The 26771-nt window shown below is 42.5% G+C and overlaps 1 protein-coding gene across 2 annotated transcripts in view; it reads left to right on the top strand.

Moving 5' to 3' along the window:
• CCSER1 (coiled-coil serine rich protein 1) overlaps nucleotides 1-26054 on the top strand; it is a 1109040-nt gene extending 1082986 nt beyond the window's left edge. For both annotated transcript variants that reach the window (XM_044302736.1, XM_044302745.1), the window contains exon 10: nucleotides 25517-26054. In XM_044302736.1, coding sequence (XP_044158671.1) covers nucleotides 25517-25633 — 117 coding nt within the window. In that variant the 3' untranslated portion in view covers nucleotides 25634-26054. The remainder of the gene's footprint in view (nucleotides 1-25516) is intronic.
• The last annotated feature ends 717 nt before the right edge of the window (nucleotides 26055-26771 follow it).

Genomic DNA, 26771 nt, shown 5'->3' with positions numbered 1-26771 from the left:
CCCAGCGCCTAAATACTAGGCCTCAAATTTATATCCAGCTAAATCTGTCCCTAGTGCTGTAGCTGGGCGAGTTATTTAGTGTCCGTTCAAGCACATTTCTTGTTCTGGGTTGAAATACAATTCCCAATTTAGCAATTTCATAATTTAGTGGTTCCTGCTATATCAGAGCTATTTGAAATCTATCCCAAAAAGGGTATATAATATTGAAGGTGCACATTGGGTCATTCAGAATAACTTCACACACACCCGCTACTGTGTATTTCCAAGTCTAATTCTGTCACTAAACCCATACCTGTCACCCAGCGCCTAAATACTAGGCCTCAAATTTAAATCCCTCTAAATCTCTCGTTACCCACCGCTGTACTGTTGTTGCTGGGCAAGATATTTAGTGTCCGTCAAAGCACATTTTTTGTTCTGGGTTGAAGTACAATTCCCAATTTAGCAATTTCATAATTTAGTGGTTTCTGCTATATCAGAGCTATTTGAAATCTATCCCTAAAAGGGTATATAATATTGAAGGTGCACATAGGGTCATTCAGAATAACTTCACACACACGCTTCTGTGCATTTCCAAGTCTAATTCTGTCACTAAATCCATACCGGTGACCCAGCGCCTAAATACTAGGCCTCAAATTTAAATCCCTCTAAATCTCTCGTTACCCACCACTGTACTGTTGTTGCTGGGCAAGATATTTAGTGTCCGTCAAAGCACATTTTTTGTTCTGGGTTGAAGTACAATTCCCAATTTAGCAATTTCATAATTTAGTGGTTTCTGCTATATCAGAGCTATTTGAAATCTATCCCTAAAAGGGTATATAATATTGAAGGTGCACATAGGGTCATTCAGAATAACTTCACACACACGCTTCTGTGCATTTCCAAGTCTAATTCTGTCACTAAATCCATACCGGTGACCCAGCGCCTAAATACTAGGCCTCAAATTTAAATCCCTCTAAATCTCTCGTTACCCACCGCTGTACTGTTGTTGCTGGGCAAGATATTTAGTGTCCGTCAAAGCACATTTTTTGTTCTGGGTTGAAGTACAATTCCCAATTTAGCAATTTCATAATTTAGTGGTTTCTGCTATATCAGAGCTATTTGAAATCTATCCCTAAAAGGGTATATAATATTGAAGGTGCACATAGGGTCATTCAGAATAACTTCACACACACGCTTCTGTGCATTTCCAAGTCTAATTCTGTCACTAAATCCATACCGGTGACCCAGCGCCTAAATACTAGGCCTCAAATTTAAATCCCTCTAAATCTCTCGTTACCCACCGCTGTACTGTTGTTGCTGGGCAAGATATTTAGTGTCCGTCAAAGCACATTTTTTGTTCTGGGTTGAAGTACAATTCCCAATTTAGCAATTTCATAATTTAGTGGTTCCTGCTATATCAGAGCTATTTGAAATCTATCCCAAAAAGGGTATATAATATTGAAGGTGCACATTGGGTCATTCAGAATAACTTCACACACACCCGCTACTGTGTATTTCCAAGTCTAATTCTGTCACTAAACCCATACCTGTCACCCAGCGCCTAAATACTAGGCCTCAAATTTAAATCCCTCTAAATCTCTCGTTACCCACCGCTGTACTGTTGTTGCTGGGCAAGATATTTAGTGTCCGTCAAAGCACATTTTTTGTTCTGGGTTGAAGTACAATTCCCAATTTAGCAATTTCATAATTTAGTGGTTTCTGCTATATCAGAGCTATTTGAAATCTATCCCTAAAAGGGTATATAATATTGAAGGTGCACATAGGGTCATTCAGAATAACTTCACACACACGCTTCTGTGCATTTCCAAGTCTAATTCTGTCACTAAATCCATACCGGTGACCCAGCGCCTAAATACTAGGCCTCAAATTTAAATCCCTCTAAATCTCTCGTTACCCACCGCTGTACTGTTGTTGCTGGGCAAGATATTTAGTGTCCGTCAAAGCACATTTTTTGTTCTGGGTTGAAGTACAATTCCCAATTTAGCAATTTCATAATTTAGTGGTTTCTGCTATATCAGAGCTATTTGAAATCTATCCCTAAAAGGGTATATAATATTGAAGGTGCACATAGGGTCATTCAGAATAACTTCACACACACGCTTCTGTGCATTTCCAAGTCTAATTCTGTCACTAAATCCATACCGGTGACCCAGCGCCTAAATACTAGGCCTCAAATTTAAATCCCTCTAAATCTCTCGTTACCCACCACTGTACTGTTGTTGCTGGGCAAGATATTTAGTGTCCGTCAAAGCACATTTTTGTTCTGGGTTGAAGTACAATTCCCAATTTAGCAATTTCATAATTTAGTGGTTCCTGCTATATCAGAGCTATTTGAAATCTATCCCAAAAAGGGTATATAATATTGAAGGTGCACATTGGGTCATTCAGAATAACTTCACACACACCCGCTACTGTGTATTTCCAAGTCTAATTCTGTCACTAAACCCATACCTGTCACCCAGCGCCTAAATACTAGGCCTCAAATTTAAATCCCTCTAAATCTCTCGTTACCCACCGCTGTACTGTTGTTGCTGGGCAAGATATTTAGTGTCCGTCAAAGCACATTTTTTGTTCTGGGTTGAAGTACAATTCCCAATTTAGCAATTTCATAATTTAGTGGTTTCTGCTATATCAGAGCTATTTGAAATCTATCCCTAAAAGGGTATATAATATTGAAGGTGCACATAGGGTCATTCAGAATAACTTCACACACACGCTTCTGTGCATTTCCAAGTCTAATTCTGTCACTAAATCCATACCGGTGACCCAGCGCCTAAATACTAGGCCTCAAATTTAAATCCCTCTAAATCTCTCGTTACCCACCGCTGTACTGTTGTTGCTGGGCAAGATATTTAGTGTCCGTCAAAGCACATTTTTTGTTCTGGGTTGAAGTACAATTCCCAATTTAGCAATTTCATAATTTAGTGGTTCCTGCTATATCAGAGCTATTTGAAATCTATCCCAAAAAGGGTATATAATATTGAAGGTGCACATTGGGTCATTCAGAATAACTTCACACACACCCGCTACTGTGTATTTCCAAGTCTAATTCTGTCACTAAACCCATACCTGTCACCCAGCGCCTAAATACTAGGCCTCAAATTTAAATCCCTCTAAATCTCTCGTTACCGCTGTACTGTTGTAGCTGGGAAAGTTATTTAGTGCCCGTCAAAGCACATTTTTTGTTCTGGGTTGAAGTACAATTCCCAATTTAGCAATTTCATAATTTAGTGGTTCCTGCTATATCAGAGCTATTTGAAATCTATCCCAAAAAGGGTATATAATATTCAAGGTGCACATTGGGTCATTCAGAATAACTTCACACACACGCTTCTGTGCATTTCCAAGTCTAATTCTGTCACTAAATCCATACCGGTCACCCAGCGCCTAAATACTAGGCCTCAAATTTATATCCCGCTGAATTTGAATACAATACATTGGGCCAAATAATATATTTGTTGTTGTGGTGAACCATAACAATGAGAAAAACATCTAGTAAGGGACGCGGACGTGGACATGGTCGTGGTGGTGTTAGTGGACCCTCTGGTGCTGGGAGAGGACGTGGCCGTTCTGCCACATCCACACGTCCTAGTGTACCAACTACCTCAGGTCCCAGTAGCCGCCAGAATTTACAGCGATATATGGTGGGGCCCAATGCCGTTCTAAGGATGGTAAGGCCTGAGCAGGTACAGGCATTAGTCAATTGGGTGGCCGACAGTGGATCCAGCACGTTCACATTATCTCCCACCCAGTCTTCTGCAGAAAGCGCACAGATGGCGCCTGAAAACCAACCCCATCAGTCTGTCACATCACCCCCATGCATACCAGGGAAACTGTCTCAGCCTCAAGTTATGCAGCAGTCTCTTATGCTGTTTGAAGACTCCGCTGGCAGGGTTTCCCAAGGGCATCCACCTAGCCCTTCCCCAGCGGTGAAAGACATAGAATGCACTGACGCACAACCACTTATGTTTCCTGATGATGAGGACATGGGAATACCACCTCAGCATGTCTCTGATGATGACGAAACACAGGTGCCAACTGCTGCGTCTTTCTGCAGTGTGCAGACTGAACAGGAGGTCAGGGATCAAGACTGGGTGGAAGACGATGCAGGGGACGATGAGGTCCTAGACCCCACATGGAATGAAGGTCGTGCCACTGACTTTCACAGTTCGGAGGAAGAGGCAGTGGTGAGACCGAGCCAACAGCGTAGCAAAAGAGGGAGCAGTGGGCAAAAGCAGAACACCCGCCGCCAAGAGACTCCGCCTGCTACTGACCGCCGCCATCTGGGACCGAGCACCCCAAAGGCAGCTTCAAGGAGTTCCCTGGCATGGCACTTCTTCAAACAATGTGCTGACGACAAGACCCGAGTGGTTTGCACGCTGTGCCATCAGAGCCTGAAGCGAGGCATTAACTTTCTGAACCTGAGCACAACCTGCATGACCAGGCACCTGCATGCAAAGCATGAACTGCAGTGGAGTAAACACCTTAAAACCAAGGAAGTCACTCAGGCTCCCCCTGCTACCTCTTCTGCTGCTGCCGCCTCGGCCTATTCTGCTGCTGCCGCCTCGGCCTCTTCCTCCGCCTCTGGAGGAACGTTGGCACCTGCCGCCCAGCAAACAGGGGATGTACCACCAACACCACCACCACCACCTCCGTCACCAAGCGTCTCAACCATGTCACACGCCAGCGTTCAGCTCTCCATCTCACAAACATTTGATAGAAAGCGTAAATTCCCACCTAGCCACCCTCGATCCCTGGCCCTGAATGCCAGCATTTCTAAACTACTGGCCTATGAAATGCTGTCATTTAGGCTGGTGGACACAGACAGCTTCAAACAGCTCATGTCGCTTGCTGTCCCACAGTATGTTGTTCCCAGCCGGCACTACTTCTCCAAGAGAGCCGTGCCTTCCCTGCACAACCAAGTATCCGATAAAATCAAGTGTGCACTGCGCAACGCCATCTGTAGCAAGGTCCACCTAACCACAGATACGTGGACCAGTAAGCACGGCCAGGGACGCTATATCTCCCTAACTGCACACTGGGTAAATGTAGTGGCAGCTGGGCCCCAGGCGGAGAGCTGTTTGGCGCACGTCCTGCCGCCGCCAAGGATCGCAGGGCAACATTCTTTGCCTCCTGTTGCCACCTCCTCCTTCTCGGCTTCCTCCTCCTCTTCTTCCACCTGCTCATCCAGTCAGCCACACACCTTCACCACCAACTTCAGCACAGCCCGGGGTAAACGTCAGCAGGCCATTCTGAAACTCATATGTTTGGGGGACAGGCCCCACACCGCACAGGAGTTGTGGCGGGGTATTGAACAACAGACCGACGAGTGGTTGCTGCCGGTGAGCCTCAAGCCCGGCCTGGTGGTGTGTGATAATGGGCGAAATCTCGTTGCAGCTCTGGGACTAGCCAATTTGACGCACATCCCTTGCTTGGCGCATGTGCTGAATTTGGTGGTGCAGAAGTTCATTCACAACTACCCCGACATGTCAGAGCTGCTGCATAAAGTGCGGGCCGTCTGTTCGCGCTTCCGGCGTTCACATCCTGCCGCTGCTCGCCTGTCTGCGCTACAGCGTAACTTCGGCCTTCCCGCTCACCGCCTCATATGCGACGTGCCCACCAGGTGGAACTCCACCTTGCACATGCTGGACAGACTGTGCGAGCAGCAGCAGGCCATAGTGGAGTTTCAGCTGCAGCACGCACGGGTCAGTCGCACTACAGAACAGCACCACTTCACCACCAATGACTGGGCCTCCATGCGAGACCTGTGTGCCCTGTTGCGCTGTTTCGAGTACTCCACCAACATGGCCAGTGGCGATGACACCGTTATCAGCGTTACAATACCACTTCTATGTCTCCTTGAGAAAACACTTAGGGCGATGATGGAACAGGAGGTGGCCCAGGAGGAGGAGGAGGAGGATGAGGAAGAGGGGTCATTTTTAGCACTTTCAGGCAAGTCTCTTCGAAGTGACTCAGAGGGAGGTTTTTTGCAACAGCAGAGGCCAGGTACAAATGTGGCCAGCCAGGGCCCACTACTGGAGGACGAGGAGGACGAGGATGAGGAGGAGGTGGAGGAGGATGAGGATGAAGCATGGTCACAGCGGGGTGGCACCCAACGCAGCTCGGGTCCATCACTGGTGCGTGGCTGGGGGGAAAGGCAGGACGATGACGATACGCCTCCCACAGAGGACAGCTTGTCCTTATCCCTGGGCAGCCTGGCACACATGAGCGACTACATGCTGCAGTGCCTGCGCAACGACAGCAGAGTTGCCCACATTTTAACCTGTGCGGACTACTGGGTTGCCACCCTGCTGGATCCACGCTACAAAGACAATGTGCCCACCTTACTTCCTGCACTGGAGCGTGATAGGAAGATGCGCGAGTACAAGCGCACGTTGGTAGACGCGCTACTGAGAGCATTCCCAAATGTCACAGGGGAACAAGTGGAAGCCCAAGGCCAAGGCAGAGGAGGAGCAAGAGGTCGCCAAGGCAGCTGTGTCACGGCCAGCTCCTCTGAGGGCAGGGTTAGCATGGCAGAGATGTGGAAAACTTTTGTCAACACGCCACAGCTAACTGCACCACCACCTGATACGCAACGTGTTAGCAGGAGGCAACATTTCACTAACATGGTGGAACAGTACGTGTGCACACCCCTCCACGTACTGACTGATGGTTCGGCCCCATTCAACTTCTGGGTCTCTAAATTGTCCACGTGGCCAGAGCTAGCCTTTTATGCCTTGGAGGTGCTGGCCTGCCCGGCAGCCAGCGTTTTGTCTGAACGTGTATTCAGCACGGCAGGGGGCGTCATTACAGACAAACGCAGCCGCCTGTCTACAGCCAATGTGGACAAGCTGACGTTCATAAAAATGAACCAGGCATGGATCCCACAGGACCTGTCCGTCCCTTGTCCAGATTAGACATTAACTACCTCCCCATAACCATATATTATTGGACTCCAGGGCACTTCCTCATTCAATCCTATTTTTATTTTCATTTTACCATTATATTGCGATGCTACCCAAAGTTGAATGAACCTCTCCTCTGCCTGTGTGCTAGGCCTAAATATATGCCAATGGACTGTTGCAGTGGTGGCTGACATGAAGCCTGATTCTCTGCTATGACATGCAGACTAATTCTCTGCTGACATGAAGCCAGATTGTCTGTTACGGGACCTCTCTCCTCTGCCTGGGTGCTGGGCCTAAATTTATGACAATGGACTGTTGCAGTGGTGGCTGACGTGAAGCCTGATTCTCTGCTATGACATGCAGACTGATTCTCTGCTGACATGAAGCCAGATCGTCTGTTACGGGACCTCTCTGCTCTGCCTGTGTGCTAGGCCTAAATATATGCCAATGGACTGTTGCAGTGGTGGGTGACGTGAAGCCTCATTCTCTGCTATGACATGCAGACTGATTCTCTGCTGACATGAAGCCAGATTGTCTGTTACGGGACCTCTCTGCTCTGCCTGTGTGCTAGGCCTAAATATATGCCAATGGACTGTTGCAGTGGTGGGTGACGTGAAGCCTCATTCTCTGCTATGACATGCAGACTGATTCTCTGCTGTCATGAAGCCAGATTGTCTGTTACGGGACCTCTCTGCTCTGCCTGTGTGCTAGGCCTAAATATATGCCAATGGACTGTTGCAGTGGTGGGTGACGTGAAGCCTCATTCTCTGCTATGACATGCAGACTGATTCTCTGCTGACATGAAGCCAGATTGTCTGTTACGGGACCTCTCTCCTCTGCCTGTGTGCTAGGCCTAAATATATGCCAATGGACTGTTGCAGTGGTGGCTGACGTGAAGCCTCATTCTCTGCTATGACATGCAGACTAATTCTCTGCTGACATGAAGCCAGATCCTCTGTTACGGGACCTCTCTCCTCTGCCTGGGTGCTGGGCCTAAATTTATGAAAATGGACTCTTACAGTGGTGGGTGACGTGAAGCCTGATTCTCTGCTATGACATGAAGACTGATTCTCTGCTGACATGAAGCCAGATTGTCTGTTACGGGACCTCTCTCCTCTGCCTGGGTGCCGGGGCCTAAATATCTGAGAATGGACTGTTCCAGTGGTGGGTGACGGGAAGCCAGATTCTCTGCTATGGAACCTCTCTCCAATTGATTTTGGTTAATTTTTATTTATTTAATTTTTATTTTAATTAATTTCCCTATCCACATTTGTTTGCAGGGGATTTACCTACATGTTGCTGCCTTTTGCAGCCCTCTAGCCCTTTCCTGGGCTGTTTTACAGCCGTTTTAGTGCCGAAAAGTTCGGGTCCCCATTGACTTCAATGGGGTTCGGGTTCGGGACGAAGTTCGGATCGGGTTCGGATCCCGAACCCGAACATTTCCGGGATGTTCGGCCGAACTTCTCGAACCCGAACATCCAGGTGTTCGCTCAACTCTATTCAGCAGCAATTTACAATGCAAAGGGTACATGTGCACACCAAATAAGACATTACAGAGTAACAAAACTAATTAGCAATTAAACTTAGCTGCCAAGCAGAGGGTCAGATAGGAGTTTTGGAGGGACGGTATATATTGAGTTATGGCAAATTCACTAGGCCACTGTTGCTGATTTTTCTGTGCTCTCTAAAAATGCTTTAAAAAAGACATTTTTTATAATATAAAAAAATAAAATCAATGGACTGCCAGATCTAGGATGACTGTGCTAAAAAAAAAAAAATAGAGGCTACAAAAATGTATTTGTTGCTTGTCTTGTTCCGCATTGAATATTCATCAGACAATGTTTTCAGTGCAGAAAGCTGAATAATGTCTTGCATTACACTTACAGTGCATGTAAGCGGGATTATTGCTCTGACCTGTATCTTATTGTAAAACCTAGGATATAATAGGAAAAATCGGCACATGGATAATTTAAGAAAAAGTACAATAACCTTTGTAGCTTGTTGCAGTTTTAAAAATCCATTCTATTAACTATGTTAAAAAATAAGCACGGACTTAGGGAGAATTTCTTCAAAACAATTCATTTTGGAACTAAAACTCTTTTAATTCAGTAATGTGGTGCCTCGGCGCTGAACATTATTCCAATTATTTAGCTGCTGAATTTCATGGAGTACAGTAATCCGAAAAACACCAAATCCTCTTTAATGAATTTTCTGTAATGTTTGTTGTACATTAAAAATATCAATTAAGCTGCAGTCCAAACAGTGCCCTGTATAACAGAACAGTTACGGATTGAGGTTATAGTCAAGTAAAAATAACAAATGTCTTGTGAGTTGCTCACGTGGAGAAATTTAGGTTAAAATAAATAGTCCTGATCAAAAGTTTAAGACCATTTGCAAAATGGCAAAACATCATATTTAGCATGGCTGGATCTTAACAAGGTTCCAAGTAGAGCTTCAACATGCAACAAGAAGAAATGGGAGTGAGACAACACATTTTTTAAGCATTCAATTTAATGAAAACAACAAATAAACTGAAACAGGCTGTTTTTCAGCTGATCGAAAGTTTAGGACCACACCTCCCAAAAAAAACTAACCCCCCCCAAAACAGAAATCCAACTTCCAAACATGAACTCAGTAATGAGTAGCTCCGCCATTATTGTTTATCACCTTAAAAATTGGCTTTGGCATGCTTGCTGGAAGCGTTTCTCCAAGTGGTGAAGACGGCCGCACGAAGGCCATCTACTGTCTGGAACTGTTGTCCATTTTTGTAAACTTCCCTTGCCATCCATCCCCAAAGGTTCTCAATTGGATTTAGATCGGGGTGGGCCAAAAGAATGATGTTATTCTCCTGAAAGAAGTCCCTTGTCCTGCGGGCATTGTGTACTGTAGCGTTTTCCTGTTGAAAAACCCAGTCGTTACCACATAGACGAGGGCCCTCAGTCATGAGGAATGCTCTCTGCAACATCTGGACATAGCCAGCGGCCGTTTGACGCCCCTGCACTTCCTGAAGCTCCATTGTTCCACTGAAGGAAAAAGCACCCCAGACCATTATGGCGCCCCCTCCACTGTGGCGCGTAGAAACCATCTCAGGTGGGATCTGCTTGTCATGCCAAAAATGTTGGAAACCATCAGGACCATCAAGGTTAAATTTTTCTCATCAGAGAATAAAACTTTCTTCCACCATAGAATGTCCCATGTCTCTTGCAAAGTCCAAACAAGCAGTTCTGTGGCGTTCAATGAGACGAGGTCTTTGAAGACGTTTTTTGTTTTTGAAGCCCTTCAGTCTCAGATGCCGTCTAATGGTTATGGGGTTGCAGTCAGCACCAGTAAGAGCCTTAATTTGGGTCGAGTATCGTCCAGTGTCTTGATGGACAGCCAATTGGATCCTCTGGCTCAGTGCTGATGAATTTTTGTGGGGTGTCTTCCACTTGACTTTTTTGTTCCATAATCCTCAGGATCATTTAAGAAATTCCAAATGACTGTCTTACTGCGTCCCACCTCAACAACCCGACCATGTTCAAAAAGGGTGACTACCTGACAGAAAATGACAATGAATCCACATCTTTGCCCAGATTTGCCCATTAAAAGGCATGTGGTCCTAAAATTTGGATCAACTGAAAAACAGCCTGTTTCAGTTTATTTGTTATTTTCAATTAATTGAATGCTCAAAAAATGTTTTTTCTCACTCTCATTTCTTCTTGTTGCATGTTGAAGCTCCAACAGTGTAAAATATGATTTGTTTGCCATTTTTCAAGTGGTCTTAAACTTTTGATCAGGACTGTATGTTAAGTTCAGAAATGAAAGATGAAAATAGTGAGTGAGCCTTTGAGCTATGAGTAGTACAGGTAAAGACACTAATAGAAATTAATGCTATTCTTTCTTTCTTTCTTTCTTTCTTTCTTTCTTTCTTTAGAATTTTATACCCCCACAAAAATAAACTGTATATTGTATCTTGTTGGGTGTAGTTGTGGGCAGTGTTATTTACTATGGTCTGCACTTGCATTATTCAAGTTGTCGCCATGTGTTTTTGATCCAACCCAAATTTTCCCAAAATTTGAATCAAATCCAAATTTTTTGTCGATTTGATGAGGGAGATTTTCTTAGGCCTCATTCACATTTCCTTGTCAGTGTCACGTCCCTGAAAAAAAGCGTACTTGTTTCATCCGGGAAGCTGTCCGTGAGGGATCCGTGATTGGTCTGTGTGTCCATTTTTACAATCTGTGTGTCATCCATAATTCACTGACGTTGCTTAGCTAAAAATTGGGACACAACACGGATGTGTGGCAGTGATTTTCACAGACCCATAGACTTCAATGGGCATACTTGGTCCGCATCAGGGATCAAAGTAGTGCATGTCCCCATGATTTTTTTTACTGACCCACAGTCAGTAAAAAAAATACTGAAATGTGAACAGACACATTTAAATCAATGGGTACTTGCGCTGTGCGCAGAAAATGTGGACAGCGCACGTCAGTAAAAAACAGAAATGTGAACGAGGCCTTAAAACAACATTAGTAATTTTTCAGATCAGAAGACAGGAAAGATGAAGTGGAAGCATCACATGTCCTCCAGTAGTGTGTATGTGTATATACCAGCAGGCGTTTGATACTAAATAGCATTTGACTATCATACCAGTCAACTGTTCTGCTCAGTAAAACTCACGTAAAAAGTCATTGCAATTATATGGTCTTTTATGGATCACAACTGCATATAGAAAAATTGTGATAAACTGTAAAGTTTTCTTTCACTACATATTCTAGCCCTTTGCAGCAGATTATACTATTAAACATTAGTGCTTCTGAAGTGTAGAAAAAGCAGGTAACAGATCAGCATCTGAAGTTGAATACAGGAAAAGCCAGCCTTCCATTCCCCAGAGCAGTTACAAACAAATGCATTTCCTTTTGCTCTGGGGAACCTGACAGCTGCTGTTATCCTCTGCTGTTAGATTTTTTTTTTTGCAGCTTTTCTTTTAGTATTAGCAACTGCCAGCATCCATTTACCTCAGTACTTTTCTGTAAGCAGTCTGAATCCACAACTACTTTATTTGCAATGGCTATATACTGTATTAATATTCTTCAATGGAATCTGTCCATAACATCCTCAGTGACATCCTTGTTTAGTTATAATGAGTGCAGAAGTGAAATATACACTGACCTAAAGAATTAATTAGGAACACCTGTTCTATTTCTCATGAATGCGATTATCTAGTCAACCAATCACATGGAAGTTGCTTCAATGCATGTAGGGTTGTGGTCCTGGTCAAGACAATCTCCTGAATTCCAAACTGAATGTCAGAATGGGAAATAAAGGTAATTTAAGAAATTTTGAGCGTGGCATGGTTGTTGGTGCCAGATGGGCGGTCCGAGAATTTCACAATCTGCTCAGTTACTGGGATTTTCACGTACAACCATTTCTAGGGTTTACAAAGAATGGTGTGAAAAGGGAAAAACATCCAGTATGCGGCAGTCCTGTGGGCGAAAAAATGCCTTGTTGATGCTAGAGGTCAGAGGAGAATGGGCCGACTGAGTCAAACTGATAGAAGAGCAACGTTGACTGAAATAACCACTCGTTACAACCGAGGTATGCAGCAAAGCATTTGTGAAGCCACAACACGCACAACCTTGAGGCGGATGGGCTACAACAGCAGAAGACTCCACCAGGTACCACTCATCTCCACTACAAATAGGAAAAAGAGGCTACAATTTGCACAAGCTCACCAAAATTGGACTGTTGAAGACTGGAAAAATGTTGCCTGGTCTGATGAGTCTCGATTTCTGTTGAGACATTCAAATGGTAGAGTCCGAATTTGGCGTAAACATAATGAGAACATGTATCCATCATGCCTTGTTACCACTGTGCAGGCTGGTGGTGGTGGTGTAATGGTGTGGGGGATGTTTTCTGGGCACACTTTAGGCCCCTTAGTGCCAATTGGCCATCGTTTAAATGCCACGAGCTACCTGAGCATTGTTTCTGACCATGTCCATCCCTTCATGACCACCATGTACCCATCCTCTGATGGCTACTTCCAGCAGGATAATGCACCATGTCCCAAAGCTCGAATAATTTCAAATTGGTTTCTTGAACATGACAATGAGTTCACTGTACTAAAATGGCCCCCACAGTCACCAGATCTCAGCCCAATAGAGCATCTTTGGGATGTGGTGGAACGGGAGCTTCGTGCCCTGGATGTGCATCCTTCAAATCTCCATCAACTGCAAGATGCTATCCTATCAATATGGGCCAACATTTCTAAAGAATGCTATCAGCACCTTGTTGAATCAATGCCACGTAGAATTAAGGCAGTTCTGAAGGCAAAAGGGGGTTCAACACCGTATTAGTATGGTGTTCCTAATAATTCTTTAGGTGAGTGTATATTTTCTATACTGTGTCGTAACCGATGTGCATTCAGGGATATTCCCATCATTTATTTTGTATCATATTGTATCATATGTTAACTTATATCTGAATAGATAGATAGATAGATAGATAGATAGATAGATAGATATCTAATATATAAAGCTGAGTGTATGTGTGTGTGCATGTCTGCTAAAGGAATCCGCATAGTCACATTTACAATCACGAAATTTGGCACAATGGTACATCAGGTGTCCGGGAAGGTTTTAGATCGGGTCTCGGCTCTCTAGCACGTATCATTCCTGAGATATTTCCAAAAAATGCAAATATGGCACATCACATGACCTACATTAGCCAATAGAAGCTTGCAGATCTTTCTCTTCATTTCCCAAACTGCCATACACAGCTCACAGTTTCTTAGTCTCCACATACACACAGTTTAACACCAGGTTTCTATAACAACCTAGCCATTTTTCGTCAATGCTGTAGGTCAGCTTTAAAGATGCAGGGAGCTGTGGATGACACTATTAAGGGAGCGGAGTGCTGTGAAGGTCACAGTTAAGGGGGCAGGTAGGGTGGCCATTTAGGCCACCCTCAAAAGACGGACTTAAAAACCCCGCCCCCAGGTCCCGCTAAGCCATGCCCCCATCCCACTCCGCAACCGACAGGGATTGAAAAAATGAAGTCAAAATCCACTTCTATCAGCTGCAGGTGTGGGAGTAGGGGATGACTTTTCTCTGCAGCTCACACTCAGACACTCAGACAGCACAGTGCGCTGTCTGAGAGTAAGCTGTTCAAAAGGACATCCCTGTGTACGTCTAGGCCCTGTACCGGACGGAGGACAGGGAGTTTGAAAGCCGGACTGTCCGGCCTAAAACTGGACCTCTGGCTACCCTAGGGGCAGGCTGCTGTGGAGGTCACAGTTAAGGGGACGGTCCGCTGTGTTGGTCAGTGTTAAGGGATAGATTGATGTAGAGGCCACTGTTAAGGGGACTGGTTGTTGTGGAAATCACTGTTAAGGAGATGGGGTACTGTGGAGGTCACTAATAAAGTAACGGCCACTGTGGAGGTCACTGTTAAAGGGGAGGGTGCTGTAGATATTACTGTTAAGGGGGCAGGCCGCTGTGGAGGTCACTGCTAAGGGAGGAAGGGACTGTGGACACCACTATTAAAGGGGCAGCAGGGTTCTGTGAGGTCACTGTTAAGGCAGGAGGGTACTTTGAGTTCACAGTTAAAGGAAAGGGGTACAGTGGAGGTTACTGTTAAGGGAGCTGAGTACTGTGGCAGTCACTGTTAAAGGGGCAGTCGCTGTGGAGGTCTCTGTTAAGGGGGCTGGGAATGGTGGAGGTCAGTTAAGTGGACTGTAACCTATGGTCAGTGTTAAGGAGCAGGTGCTGTAGAGGTCACTGTTAAGGGGGTGGGCCCCTGTGGAGGTCACTGTCAAGGGAATGGGATGCTGTGGAACTCACTGTTAAAGGGGAAGACTGCTGTAAAAGTCAAAATTAACGGGGTGGGCAGCTGTTGAGGTCCCATTTTTAGAAGACAGGGCACTGGGGGGGTCAGTGTTAAGGGGTGGGGGGCTACAGAGGTCACTGTTAAGGGGAGGGTGCTGTAGATGTCACTGTTATAGTGGATACTGTCTTAATTAGTGATGAGCAGCAGGTGCTATTTCGAGAATATTTTGTAGAATATTCGCTGAATATTTGAGAATTTGAATATTCATTATATTCTACATTCTTTTTTTTTTTACTTGAAAATCAGCAAGGTAATGATTGCGTAATATGCAAATATTACGCAATCAATACAGGTGTGGGTCAAAACCAAATATACAGCACTATAGAATATAGTGCTAGATATTTGTTTTTCTAATATTCGTCATTTTTTTCCATCTGAACACATGATTCCTCCCTGCTTCTTGCTTGTGGACCAATGAGTCATTTGCCCAAAAGCAATTTTAGCAGGTAGGAATCATGACTTCAGATGGGAAAAAAAATACGAATATTTTAAAAAACAAATATATAACACTTTATTCAATATAGTGCTAAATATTTGTTTTTTAGAATATTCGTCATTTTTTTCCATCTGAAGTCGTGATTCCTTCCTGCTTAAGTTGCTTGTAGGCCAATGACTCATTGGCCCACAAGCAAGAAGTAGGGAGGAATCATGTGTTCAAATGGAAAAAAATTCAGAATATTCGAAAAATAAATATATTGTACTATATTCTAAATATTCACAAATTTTCGAAGTTGCGGTATTCAAGATAAAAATTTGCTTTTTTAAATATTTGCACTCAATACTAGTCTTAACAACACACACAAACATTAAATGAAATAGATTAAATATACCCAGCTAGTAGAGATATACAGTTGAATCACATTATTAGAACTACCAGTTAATATGCAAAGAATCAGCAGTGACTCAATAATGCCCTAGTAGGTAGTCACAGGTATCTGGAGCCATGCTGACTGCAGTGCATCCCACAACTGACAGTCGATGGTGGAGGATCCATACAGCGAATATAAGTGGAATATAGGTGGGCGATAGAAAGACAATCTAGGTGGTCCTACAGATGCTTAATGGAATTCAAGTCTTGGGAATTAGAGGACCAGGGTAGTAATTGAAAGTCTTGGTCATGCTTTTCCAACAAATTTTAGACATTTCTATTTTTGACATGTTGCATTGTCTTGCTGATAGATCCTATCTGCCCCAGGGAAGACAATCATCATGTATGGGTGTATGGGATCTGCAAGGATAGATTCATACCCAAATCAGTAGAGTGCCTTTCACATGAATGAGAAATACCAGAGAATACTACCAAAACATTCCCCAGACAATAATGCTGCCACTACCAGCTTGTGTTCTTCCAGCAGTGGTTTGCATGGTGCTTATTTTATGATGTTTTTCACCTGACATGCCAATGTCCACCCGTTTGATGAAGCAGAAAAATTGACCCATCTGAGAAGGCAACCATTTGTCAGTCAGTAGAAGGAACTGTTGTTTTATACACACATCTGTTAGCTCCCTGGTTTATTTTGGTGGTGAGCTGCTCCACTGTAGCGTGTTGGTCCACTCTTGCACACTTTTATAGCCAACATTCACCTCTAACATCAATGGCACCTGGTGATCTGCAGTTTCAACTTCACTTATTCACAATGGTCCACTTACGACACGCTTTCACCATAGCAGCACGTCAACAGTTCACAAAGTGCACAGTTTCAGATTTACTGCCACTCTTGTCCTGAAAGCCAATAAAATAATCATCCCTTTTTACTAATCTGATAAATGCTCACCTTTTGTGCATGACAGCAACAAGAGATATAAGTGCAGTTTATCACACACCTTAAATACCCAGATGATCTGTGACTTCCTTTATGAGGTACTCACTACCAGCATTGAAGATATGAAGTGGTCATGATAATGTGACTCAAGACTCAGCTGTGTATGTGTGTGTAATGTATATATATATATATATATATATATATATATATATATAAAGCCTTGCAAAAGTAATCACCCCCCTTGACTTTCTTTTTTCATATTTTAGTGCCTCACAACCTGGAATTAACATGGATTGTTTGAGGATTTGCCTCATTTAATTACAGAACCTGCCTACAACTGAAGATGTTTTATTTTTTTTTATTTTTATTTTTATTGTGAAACAAACAACAAATAGGACAAAATAACGGAAAAAGTCAATGTGCATGACTATTCACCCCCCTAAAGTCAATACTTTGTAGAGCCACCTTTTGCAGCAATCACGACTCCGTCGCTTTGTATAAGTCTTTATGAGCTTGCCACATCTTACTGGTAGTATTTTTGCCCATTCCTCCTTGCAAAACTGCTCCAGCTCCTTCAAGTTGGATGGTTTTGAACAGCAATCTTTAAGTCTGACCACAGATGTTCTATTGGATTAGCAGTCTGTTTGTGGTCATTGTCCTGCTGGAAGGTGAACCTCCGTCCTAGCCTCAAATCACGCACAGAGTGGTACAGGTTTTGCTCTAGAATATCCCTGTATTTAGCACCATCTATCTTTCCCTCAACTCTGACCAGTTTCCCAGTCCCTGCTGCTCAAAAACATCCCTACAGCATGATGCTGCCACCACCATATTTCACTGTGGGGATGGTGTTCTTTGGGTGATGTGATGTGTTTGGGTTTGTGCCAGACATAGCGTTTTCTTTGATGGCCAAAAAGTTACATTTTAGTCTCATCAGACCAGAGCACCTTCATACATTCTGGGAGTCTCCTACATACCTTTTTCGCAAACTCACAACATGTCTTTTTGTTGTTAGCTGAAAGTAATGGCTTTCTTCTGGCCACTCTGCCATAAAGCTCAACTCTATGGAGCATATGGCTTATTGTCGTCATATGTGCAGATACTCAAGTCTCAGCTGTGGAACTCTGCAGCTCCTCCAGGGTTACCTTAGTTCTCTGTGCTGCATCTCGGATTAATGCCCTCCTTGCCCAATCCATGAGTTTTGTTGGATGTCCGTCTCTTGGCAGGTTTGCCATTGTGCCATGTTCTTTCCATTTGGTTATGATAGATTTTATGGTGCTCCTGGGGATGATCAGAGATTTGGATATTTTTTTATAACCTAACCCTGACTTGTACTTCTCAACAACATTGCCCCTTACTTTTTTGGAGAGTTCTTCATGGCAGTGTTTGGTTAGTGATGCCTCTTGCTTAGGTGTTGCAGCCTCCAAGGCCTTTCAAAAAAGGTTTGTTTATGTAATGAAAGATCATGTGACACTTAGATTACACATAGGTGGACATAATTTCACTAATTTTGTGACATCTGAAGGTAATTGGTTGCACCAGAGCTTTTTATGTGCTTCCTAACAAAGGGGGTGAATACATACGCACATGCCAATTTTCTGTTTTCTATTTCTGAACAATAGTTTTATATATATATTTATTTTCTAATTTCACTTCGCCAACTTAGATTATTGTGTTCTGATCCATCACATAAAATTCAGATTAACAAAACATTGAACTTGAAGGCTGTAATGTTACAAAATATGAAAAAAGTCAAGGGAGTGAATACTTTTACAAGGCACTGTATATATATATATATATATATATATATATATAGTAGCAGAAGGACCCGGCTTCGCACGTTTCTGTGTGTTGTTAAAATATATCAACAGTATCCCCCATAACAGTGACCTCTACAGCACTCCGCCCCTTTAACAGTGAACTCCACAGTCCCCCACCCCTTAACAATGACTCACCCCCAGTGTCCCGCCACTTAAAAATGGGACTTCCACAGCAGTCTATCCCCTTAACTTTGACCTTCACAGCAACCAGCCCCTTTAACAGTGAGTTTCACAGCATCCTACTCTCTTGACGGTGACCTTCTCAGGGGCCCGCCCCCTTAACGGTGATCTTCACTAGACTAAAGCTGACCTGCAGCAGTGAAGAAAAATGGCTTGTTGTTATGGAAACCTGGAGTAAAACTGTGTGTATGTGGATACTAAGGGCCTGCGAGCTTCTATTGGCTGATAAGGGACATGTGACCGTGTGTATGTCAGTTGAGATATGAAGAGAAAGAAATGCAGGCTTGTATTGGCTAATGAAGGTCATTATTTGGGAATATCTCAGAAACGGTACATCCTAGAGAGCTGTGACCTGGTCTAAAACTTTTCTGAACACTTGATGCACCTGTGTGCCAAATTTGGTGAAGATCGGTTCAGTCGTTTTGTCGTGCATAAAGACAGACTGACAGAAACTCATATATATATATATATATATATATATATATAGACTAGCAGAAGGACCCGGCTTCACACGGGTATATTTTATCTATTTCATTTAATGTTTCTGTGTGTCATTAAAAAATATTGACCCCATAACAGTGACCCCTATAGCACCATTCCCCTTTAACAGTAAACTCCACAGTTCCCCACCCCTTAACACTGACCCCACACAATGCCCTGCCACTTTAAAATGGGACGTCCACAGCAGCCCATCCCTTTAACTTTGACGTTCACCACAGCCCGCTCTTTAACAGTGACCTCCAAAGTTCCTGCCCCTTTACTATTGACCTCCACAGTGCCTGCCCCTTTAAAAGTGACCTCCATAGTTCCCACCTCTTTAACAGTGACCTCCACAGTGCCCACCACTTTAACAGTGACCTCCACAGCACCCTGCGCCTTTACCCGTGACCTCCACAGTTACCGTCCCTTTAACCGTTACCTCCACAGTTCCCGCCTCTTTAACAGTGACCTCCACAGAGCACGCCACTTTAACAGTGACCTCCACAGTTCCTGCCCCTTTAATAGTGACCTCCACAGTTCCTGCCCCTTTAATGCTAGGGTTACATGATGACGTGTCGGGCGACATTTTGTCTTAACAACTTTTATAATGATAGGCTATGGTGTCGCACTATGACATGCGACATGCTGTGACTGTGACACGACAGTCACAAAAAATCCATCCAAGATGGATGCATGTATCAGCGCAGTTGTGCTCTATGTGTCGTGCGACTTATTGTCATCCTGTAGCCCTAGCCTAAAGCTGGCCTACAGCAGTGAAGAAAAATGTCTGGGTTGTTATGGAAACCTGGAGTAAAACTGTGTGTATGGCAGTTGGGATTTGAAGAGAAAGACCTGCAGGCTTATATTGGCTAATGCAGGTTATTTTTTTGGGCATATCTCAAGAACGGTACGTCCTAGAGAAACGGGTCTAAAACCTTCCCGGACACCTGATGTACCCGTGTGCCAAATTTGGTGAAGATCGGTCCAGTCGTTTGGTCAGGTCACGCAAAAAAAAAAAACAGACAGACAGACAGAAACTCATTTTTATATATATACGATATAAGAGATATATATGTTTTACAAAATGCAGATGGATGATTTTCGGAATATTTTTTTTTTTAAATGTAACCCTAAGTAATTTATTTCCTCTCATGGCCCTTTAACTTCCTCTTTGTTTGGACTTCTAGAACAGCAAACAACCTTGCTGGACTTTCTTAGACAGACCGGCAATACAGCCATAAGGTATCTTTATCTAGGTTCATCAATAGAATAATAGAGCTACTATACTGTTATCCCAACCCCAAACCTGTTATCATAATGAGAATTATCTTTTAGATGACATCTTCACCTGACAGCAGCAGTATCTTTTAGATAACATATTTCCCTCATAGCAGCAGTAAATTGACAATGAGTTCCCTATCTAAGTTATATACGAGTGAGCACTGAGTATCCGACTAGTGCCGTAAGAGAATGGCACACTGATCTGGCCAATACAGGAGCTGTGCTTGTCCAATCAGCGGCAGGAGCTCAGCTGTTACTGATACTGTTATGGTCAAAATTCTAATGCAGGTGGATTAACACCTTAGATGCCACATCAATGTTGACTGAGACATCTAAGGGATTTACAGAGGGAGGGAGATCCTTTTATGACCCCATTGGCTCTCTGCGATCCAATTGCAGAGTGCCAATGGCTGGTATGTCAGCCCAAGGCCTTAAAAAGGCTGGAGGGCCTGCCAGTTACAGAACCAAATGAGACACAGCCCCACTAGACAAAAGAGTAGAGCTGCATGTAGGGTGTTTAAAAATCCGGAAGCACAGTATAATAATAACACAACTGACTTTTCATGCTGACATACCCTGGACACAACATATTAGGCACTGAAATAGCATACCTGTGTAAAAATTGTAACTGTCACTTTTCACCATCTGTTATGAATTACTTTTTGCAAAACACCTATGTGATCACTACACCCTTAGTAAATTCTTGGAGGAGTGTGTTTTCTAAAACGGGGTAATTTCTAGGGGGTTTCGGTTTTAATTTAATCTCAGAGAAGCTGTAGTTGTCAGCCAGTGCTGTAGAAATCTCCAAACTAGGCTTCAAATGCCCATTGTGCTCCCTATTGAACCTTGCTATGTGCCCAAACAGCCTAAATGAAAAAATTCCGGGCTAAAGCAACATTGCATTGGAAAATATGTATGTTTTCATTTCCAAAGCCTTTCATAGGTGGTTTTCATTATGTAAGCCCTTCAAAGTTACTTCATATCTGAATTGGTTCTTAAAAAAGTGGGGTTTGGAAACTTTCACAAAAATATGAAAAAATAGTTCTAAGCGTCTAAGTCTTCTAATGCCCAAATAAACTAAAATGACATTCACAAAATCAAACAAACAAAAAGTAGACATATGGGGAATGTTAATTAATAACATTAACAAGATTAATTTTAAAGGGGTCAGGTCAGTAAGGTAAAAAAAGAAAAGAAAACTTGAAGTCTTGAAGGGGTTAAAGACAGACCCAAGTCTCACCTAAATTTTTACATTTGTGGAAGTATAAAAATTACATTGTATTATAGTGTTATACAGATGTAGAAAGCACCAAAATCTGTTTAGCGCACCACCCCGACAGTGTACTCAATACCTACTTTAACCTTTAGAAGCTTTGCACACAATTAAACATAGCCAGTGAGATAAACTAGTGTGATAATGCAACATCTATGACTTCAAAGCTGGCTACATCTGTACACTAATGTAAAGCAACACAATACCTTCCTAAACTTTATCCATAATATGCGCTCCGTACAGTATTACAATGTATGGGCTACGCTGAGGCAATCTTCTTATCGCCACCAGTAATGCAAGACTTGAAAATGTCTTGTGCCTGGGCCAATACAGTTAGTTTCTGGGCATACATTAATGTTAAAATCCAAACTTGCGTACGCTAATGACCATGACGCAGGCCACTAAAGTTTAATTAAGTAAGGCATTTTGTACAAAAGTGCTTTAGCAACAAACCCTTATTTATGATATTATATGTTATGTTCCACAGGATTGATGCTTAGAAAATGTGGTGCCAGTATTCAAAAATGTCTTCAGAAAATGAGCCTGGAAATTATAGGCTGGTAAACCTAACATCTGTTGTGGGTAAACAGTTTGAAAGTTTTCTAAGAGATGCTATGCTGGAGTATCTCAATGAAAATAAGTATATAACACCATATTACACCATATTATGGTTTATTAGGGGATGGGTCCTGTCAAACTAATCTAATAAGTTTCTCTGAGGAGGTAAGTTCTAAACTATAACAGGGTGAGTCATCGGATGTCATATATCTTGACTTCTCCAAAACATTTGATATTGTCACATAAAAGTTTAGTACAAATAAATTAGAATGTTAAGGCTGGGGAAAATGTAACTGGCTCAGAGCTAGAAAACAGAAGGTGGTTATTAACGGTACACATTCAGATTGGATGGAATGGGTGGACTGTGGTACCCAGAATGATTATCGTTTAAAAGACGACTGAGGGGAGCTCTAATAACTATGTTCAAATATATCAGGGGTCAGTTCAGAGATCACTCCCATCATCTATGTATACTCAAAACTGTGATTATGACAAGGGGACATCCTCTATGTCTAGAGGAAAGACGGTTGTTACACAAATATAGAAGGGGTTCTTAACTGCAAGAGCAATTTACTGCCAGAAGAGGTTGTGTTGAGGGATTCTCAAAAAGAGTTTAAAAGGGGCCTGTATGTTTTTCTGCAGGTAAAATAGTTATAGGTAAAGAATTCTGGAGAAATTGTGTTGTTCCAGGGTGTTATTCTGATTGCATTATTCGGATGAAATTTACTTTCCCTTAAAATGTGGAAAATTAACGTCTACCTCATGGCATTTTTTTGCTTTCCACTGGATTAACTTTTCAGGACAATAGGCTAAACTGGATGGACATACAGGTCCTTTTAAAAAAATTAGCATATTGTGATAAAGTTCATTATTTTCTGTAATGTACTGATAAACATTAGACTTTCATATATTTTAGATTCATTACACACCAACTGAAGTAGTTCAAGCCTTTTATTGTTTTAATATTGACGATTTTGGCATACAGCTCATGAAAACCCAAAATTCCTATCTCAAAAAATTAGCATATCATGAAAAGGTTCTCTAAACGATTCATCTGAATCAACTAATTAACTCTAAACACCTGCAAAAGATTCCTGAGGTTTTTAAAAACTCCCAGCCTGGTTCATTACTCAAAACCGCAATCATGGGTAAGACTGTCGACCTGACTGCTGTCCAGAAGGCCATCATTGACACCCTCAAGCAAGAGGGTAAGACACAGAAAGAAATTTTTGAACGAATAGGCTGTTCCCAGAGTGCTGTATCAAGGCACCTCAGCGGGAAGTCTGTGGGAAGGAAAAAGTGTGGCAGAAAATGCTGCACAACGAGAAGAGGTGACCGGACCCTGAGGAAGATTGTGGAGAAGGACCGATTCCAGACCTTGGGGGACCTGCGGAAGCAGTGGACTGAGTCTGGAGTAGAAACATCCAGAGCCACCGTGTACAGGCGTGTGCAGGAAATGCGCTACAGGTGCTGCATTCCCCAGGTCAAGCCACTTTTGAACCAGAAACAGCGGCAGAAGCGCCTGACCTGGGCTACAGAGAAGCAGCACTGGACTGTTGCATGTCATTCGGAAATCAAGGTGCCAGAGTCTGGAGGAAGACTGGGGAGAGGGAAATGCCTAAATGCCTGAAGTCCAGTGTCAAGTACCCACAGTCAGTGATGGTCTGGGGTGCCATGTCAGCTGCTGGTGTTGGTCCACTGTGTTTTATTAAGGGCAGGGTCAATGCAGCTAGCTATCAGGAGATTTTGGAGCACTTAATGCTTCCATCTGCTGAAAAGCTTTATGGAGATGAAGATTTCATTTTTCAGCACGACCTGGCACCTGCTCACAGTGCCAAAACCACTGGTAAATGGTTTACTGACCATGGTATTACTGTGCTCAATTGGCCTGCCAACTCTCCTGACCTGAACCCCATAGAGAATCTGTGGGATATTGGGAAGAGAAAGTTGAGAGACGCAAGACCCAACACTCTGGATGAGCTTAAGGCCGCTATCGAAGCATCCTGGGCCTCCATAACACCTCAGCAGTGCCACAGGCTGATTGCCTCCATGCCACGCCGCATTGAAGCAGTCATTTCTGCAAAAGGATTCCCGACCAAGTATTGAGTGCATAACTGAACATAATTATTTGAAGGTTGACTTTTTTTGTATTAAAAACACTTTTCTTTTATTGGTCGAATGAAATATGCTAATTTTTTTAGATAGGAATTTTGGGTTTTCATGAGCTGTATGCCAAAATCATCAATATTAAAACAATAAAAGGCTTGAACTACTTCAGTTGTGTGTAATGAATCTAAAATATATGAAAGTCTAATGTTTATCAATACATTACAGAAAATAATGAACTTTATCACAATATGCTAATTTTTTGAGAAGGACCTGTATGTCTTTTTTCAACATTACAAACTATGTTACTATGACTTTAAATGATGAACTGGTGTATATATTTGAGCAAAACTAATCTAAAGGGAACTTTTTAGAGGCCACCATGCACATTCTAAGTTATGGTTCTATGTAAAATGGGTTTGAGAAAGATAGATGTTCAAATATTATTGGTTATTCCTATCAAGGATTGTGATTACATAATGCATATACTGTATGTACGACATATCATCACTTGCTGATCAGTCTGGATTCAACAGTTGAGACCTCTAATTGAATAGACTATAATTTCTGATTGAATGACTATGCTTGCACTTTTAAAGAAAACACTATATAATGCAGCCCATTCAAGAAATATAACTTTTACTGTTAGGTAACATTCACACGACCGTATGAATGAGTCCGCATCGGTTCCGCAAAATTGTTGAACAAGTGCGGACCCGTTCATTTCAATGGGGCCGCAAAAGATGCGCACAGCACACCGTGTGCTGTCCACATGCGTAGTTCCATTCTGCGGCCCACGATTTCCACGCCACGCACCCGCATCCTATCCGGCCCCAATCCTTAACGCCCGTGTGAAAGAGGCCTTAGAATCACTGCACACTACACTATTTGGGCAGTTACAAGCCGAGGATGTCCTATTCTTGTACGCAATTGTGGACAAGAATAGGCATTTTCTATGATAGCAGTGGCCATGTGCGGTACTCAAATTGTGGAATGCATAGGGGCCGATATCCGTGTTTTTTGAATCTGCAATTTGCGGATCCACAAAACACTACGGTCGTGTGAATGTACCCTTAATAAAGTGTTGCAGTCCATTTATTCTTAGGATTGGAGGGTGTCTTGGTAGATCACTAGTTCTGAAAACCTTTTCTATTGGCTGTCTAGTAGCTAATATATATAAATTTATATATATATATATATATATATATATATGTAAAATGTAATATTTTTTTGCTGCATAACAACACAGTTACTGATTGATGTTTTCTTTCTCTTTATTTTAAGATCCAGAGGAACATTGCAAGTACAGAAGCCTCCGTTTACAAAGCTATCAAACCTGTTCATTGTTTCCAGCATTATCAGTTTAAAACCAACATCTGGACACAAGACGCTTTACACTAATGTATTCAATTAAGTATCATTAAAATGTAATAAGCTCTGGTTACAAAACAATAATGTGTTCGCAAATGTTGCTGCTAACTGCAGTTTTGCATTATCTGAAATGGAAAATACTCCTTTTTGACATTGGTGTACAGATATATTTTCATTGCAAGGACTTTAATAACAAAATAAGTGGGTTTTCTTCCTTCTGGGAGATACATTTTGTATAATAATTTAAAATGCAGAAGGACCATGCACTTGGACCAGAAGACAGCACATTATTTCAAGAAGCTTTTTATCACCGACGACACCAATGATGTGCTGTCTTATCTGATTTTGTTAAATTATTTTCTAAAACGTTTTGTTTATTTCTGTAATTTGACAAAAATGACTACACAATTGCTAAATTATACCATTAAACATTTACATTTTTAAAACCTAATGATGTTATTTTTTTATATTTAAAGTTTTAATTAGAGATGAGCCAAATTTTCCCCAAAAATGTGGTTTGATCCGAATTTACTTGTGGGGAATCGCATTTCTGTCTGCATGGAGCCTTTATGGTGGTATATAACACTGTGCCTTGCAGTAACACGCATAGGGAGTCTGCTATGGTATTAAACAATACTGTGGGCGAGATTTCCACGCGGGTGCAATGATTGAGATAAACGCATTGCACCCGCACTGAATCCGGACCCATTAATTTCTATGGGGCTGTGCACATGAGCGGTGATTTTCACACATTACTTGTGCGTTGCGTGAAAATCGCAGCATACTCTATTTTGTGCATTTTTCACGCAACACAGGCCCCATAGAAGTAAATGGGGCTTCGTGAAAATCACAAGCATCTGCAAGCAAGTGCGGATACGGTGCAATTATTCACGCATTGTTGCTAGGTGGGATGGGGCCCCGATCTTTATTATTTTCCCTTATAACATGGTTATAAGGGAAAATAATAGCATTCTTAATATAAAATGCTTAGCAAAATGTGGATTGAGAGATAAAAAAATAAATAACTCACCTCCTCCTCTTGATCACGTAGTTGCCGATCTCTTCTTACTTCGTTAATCATGAGCTGCAGGCTAAAGGACCTGTGGTGACGTCACATCACATGGTCCAATCACATGGTCCATCACCGTGGTGATGGACCATGTGATTG

Source organism: Bufo gargarizans, chromosome 1, assembly GCF_014858855.1.
Source record: "Bufo gargarizans isolate SCDJY-AF-19 chromosome 1, ASM1485885v1, whole genome shotgun sequence".
NCBI lineage: Eukaryota > Metazoa > Chordata > Amphibia > Anura > Bufonidae > Bufo > Bufo gargarizans.
This window is presented reverse-complemented; position numbering and strand designations above follow the sequence as displayed.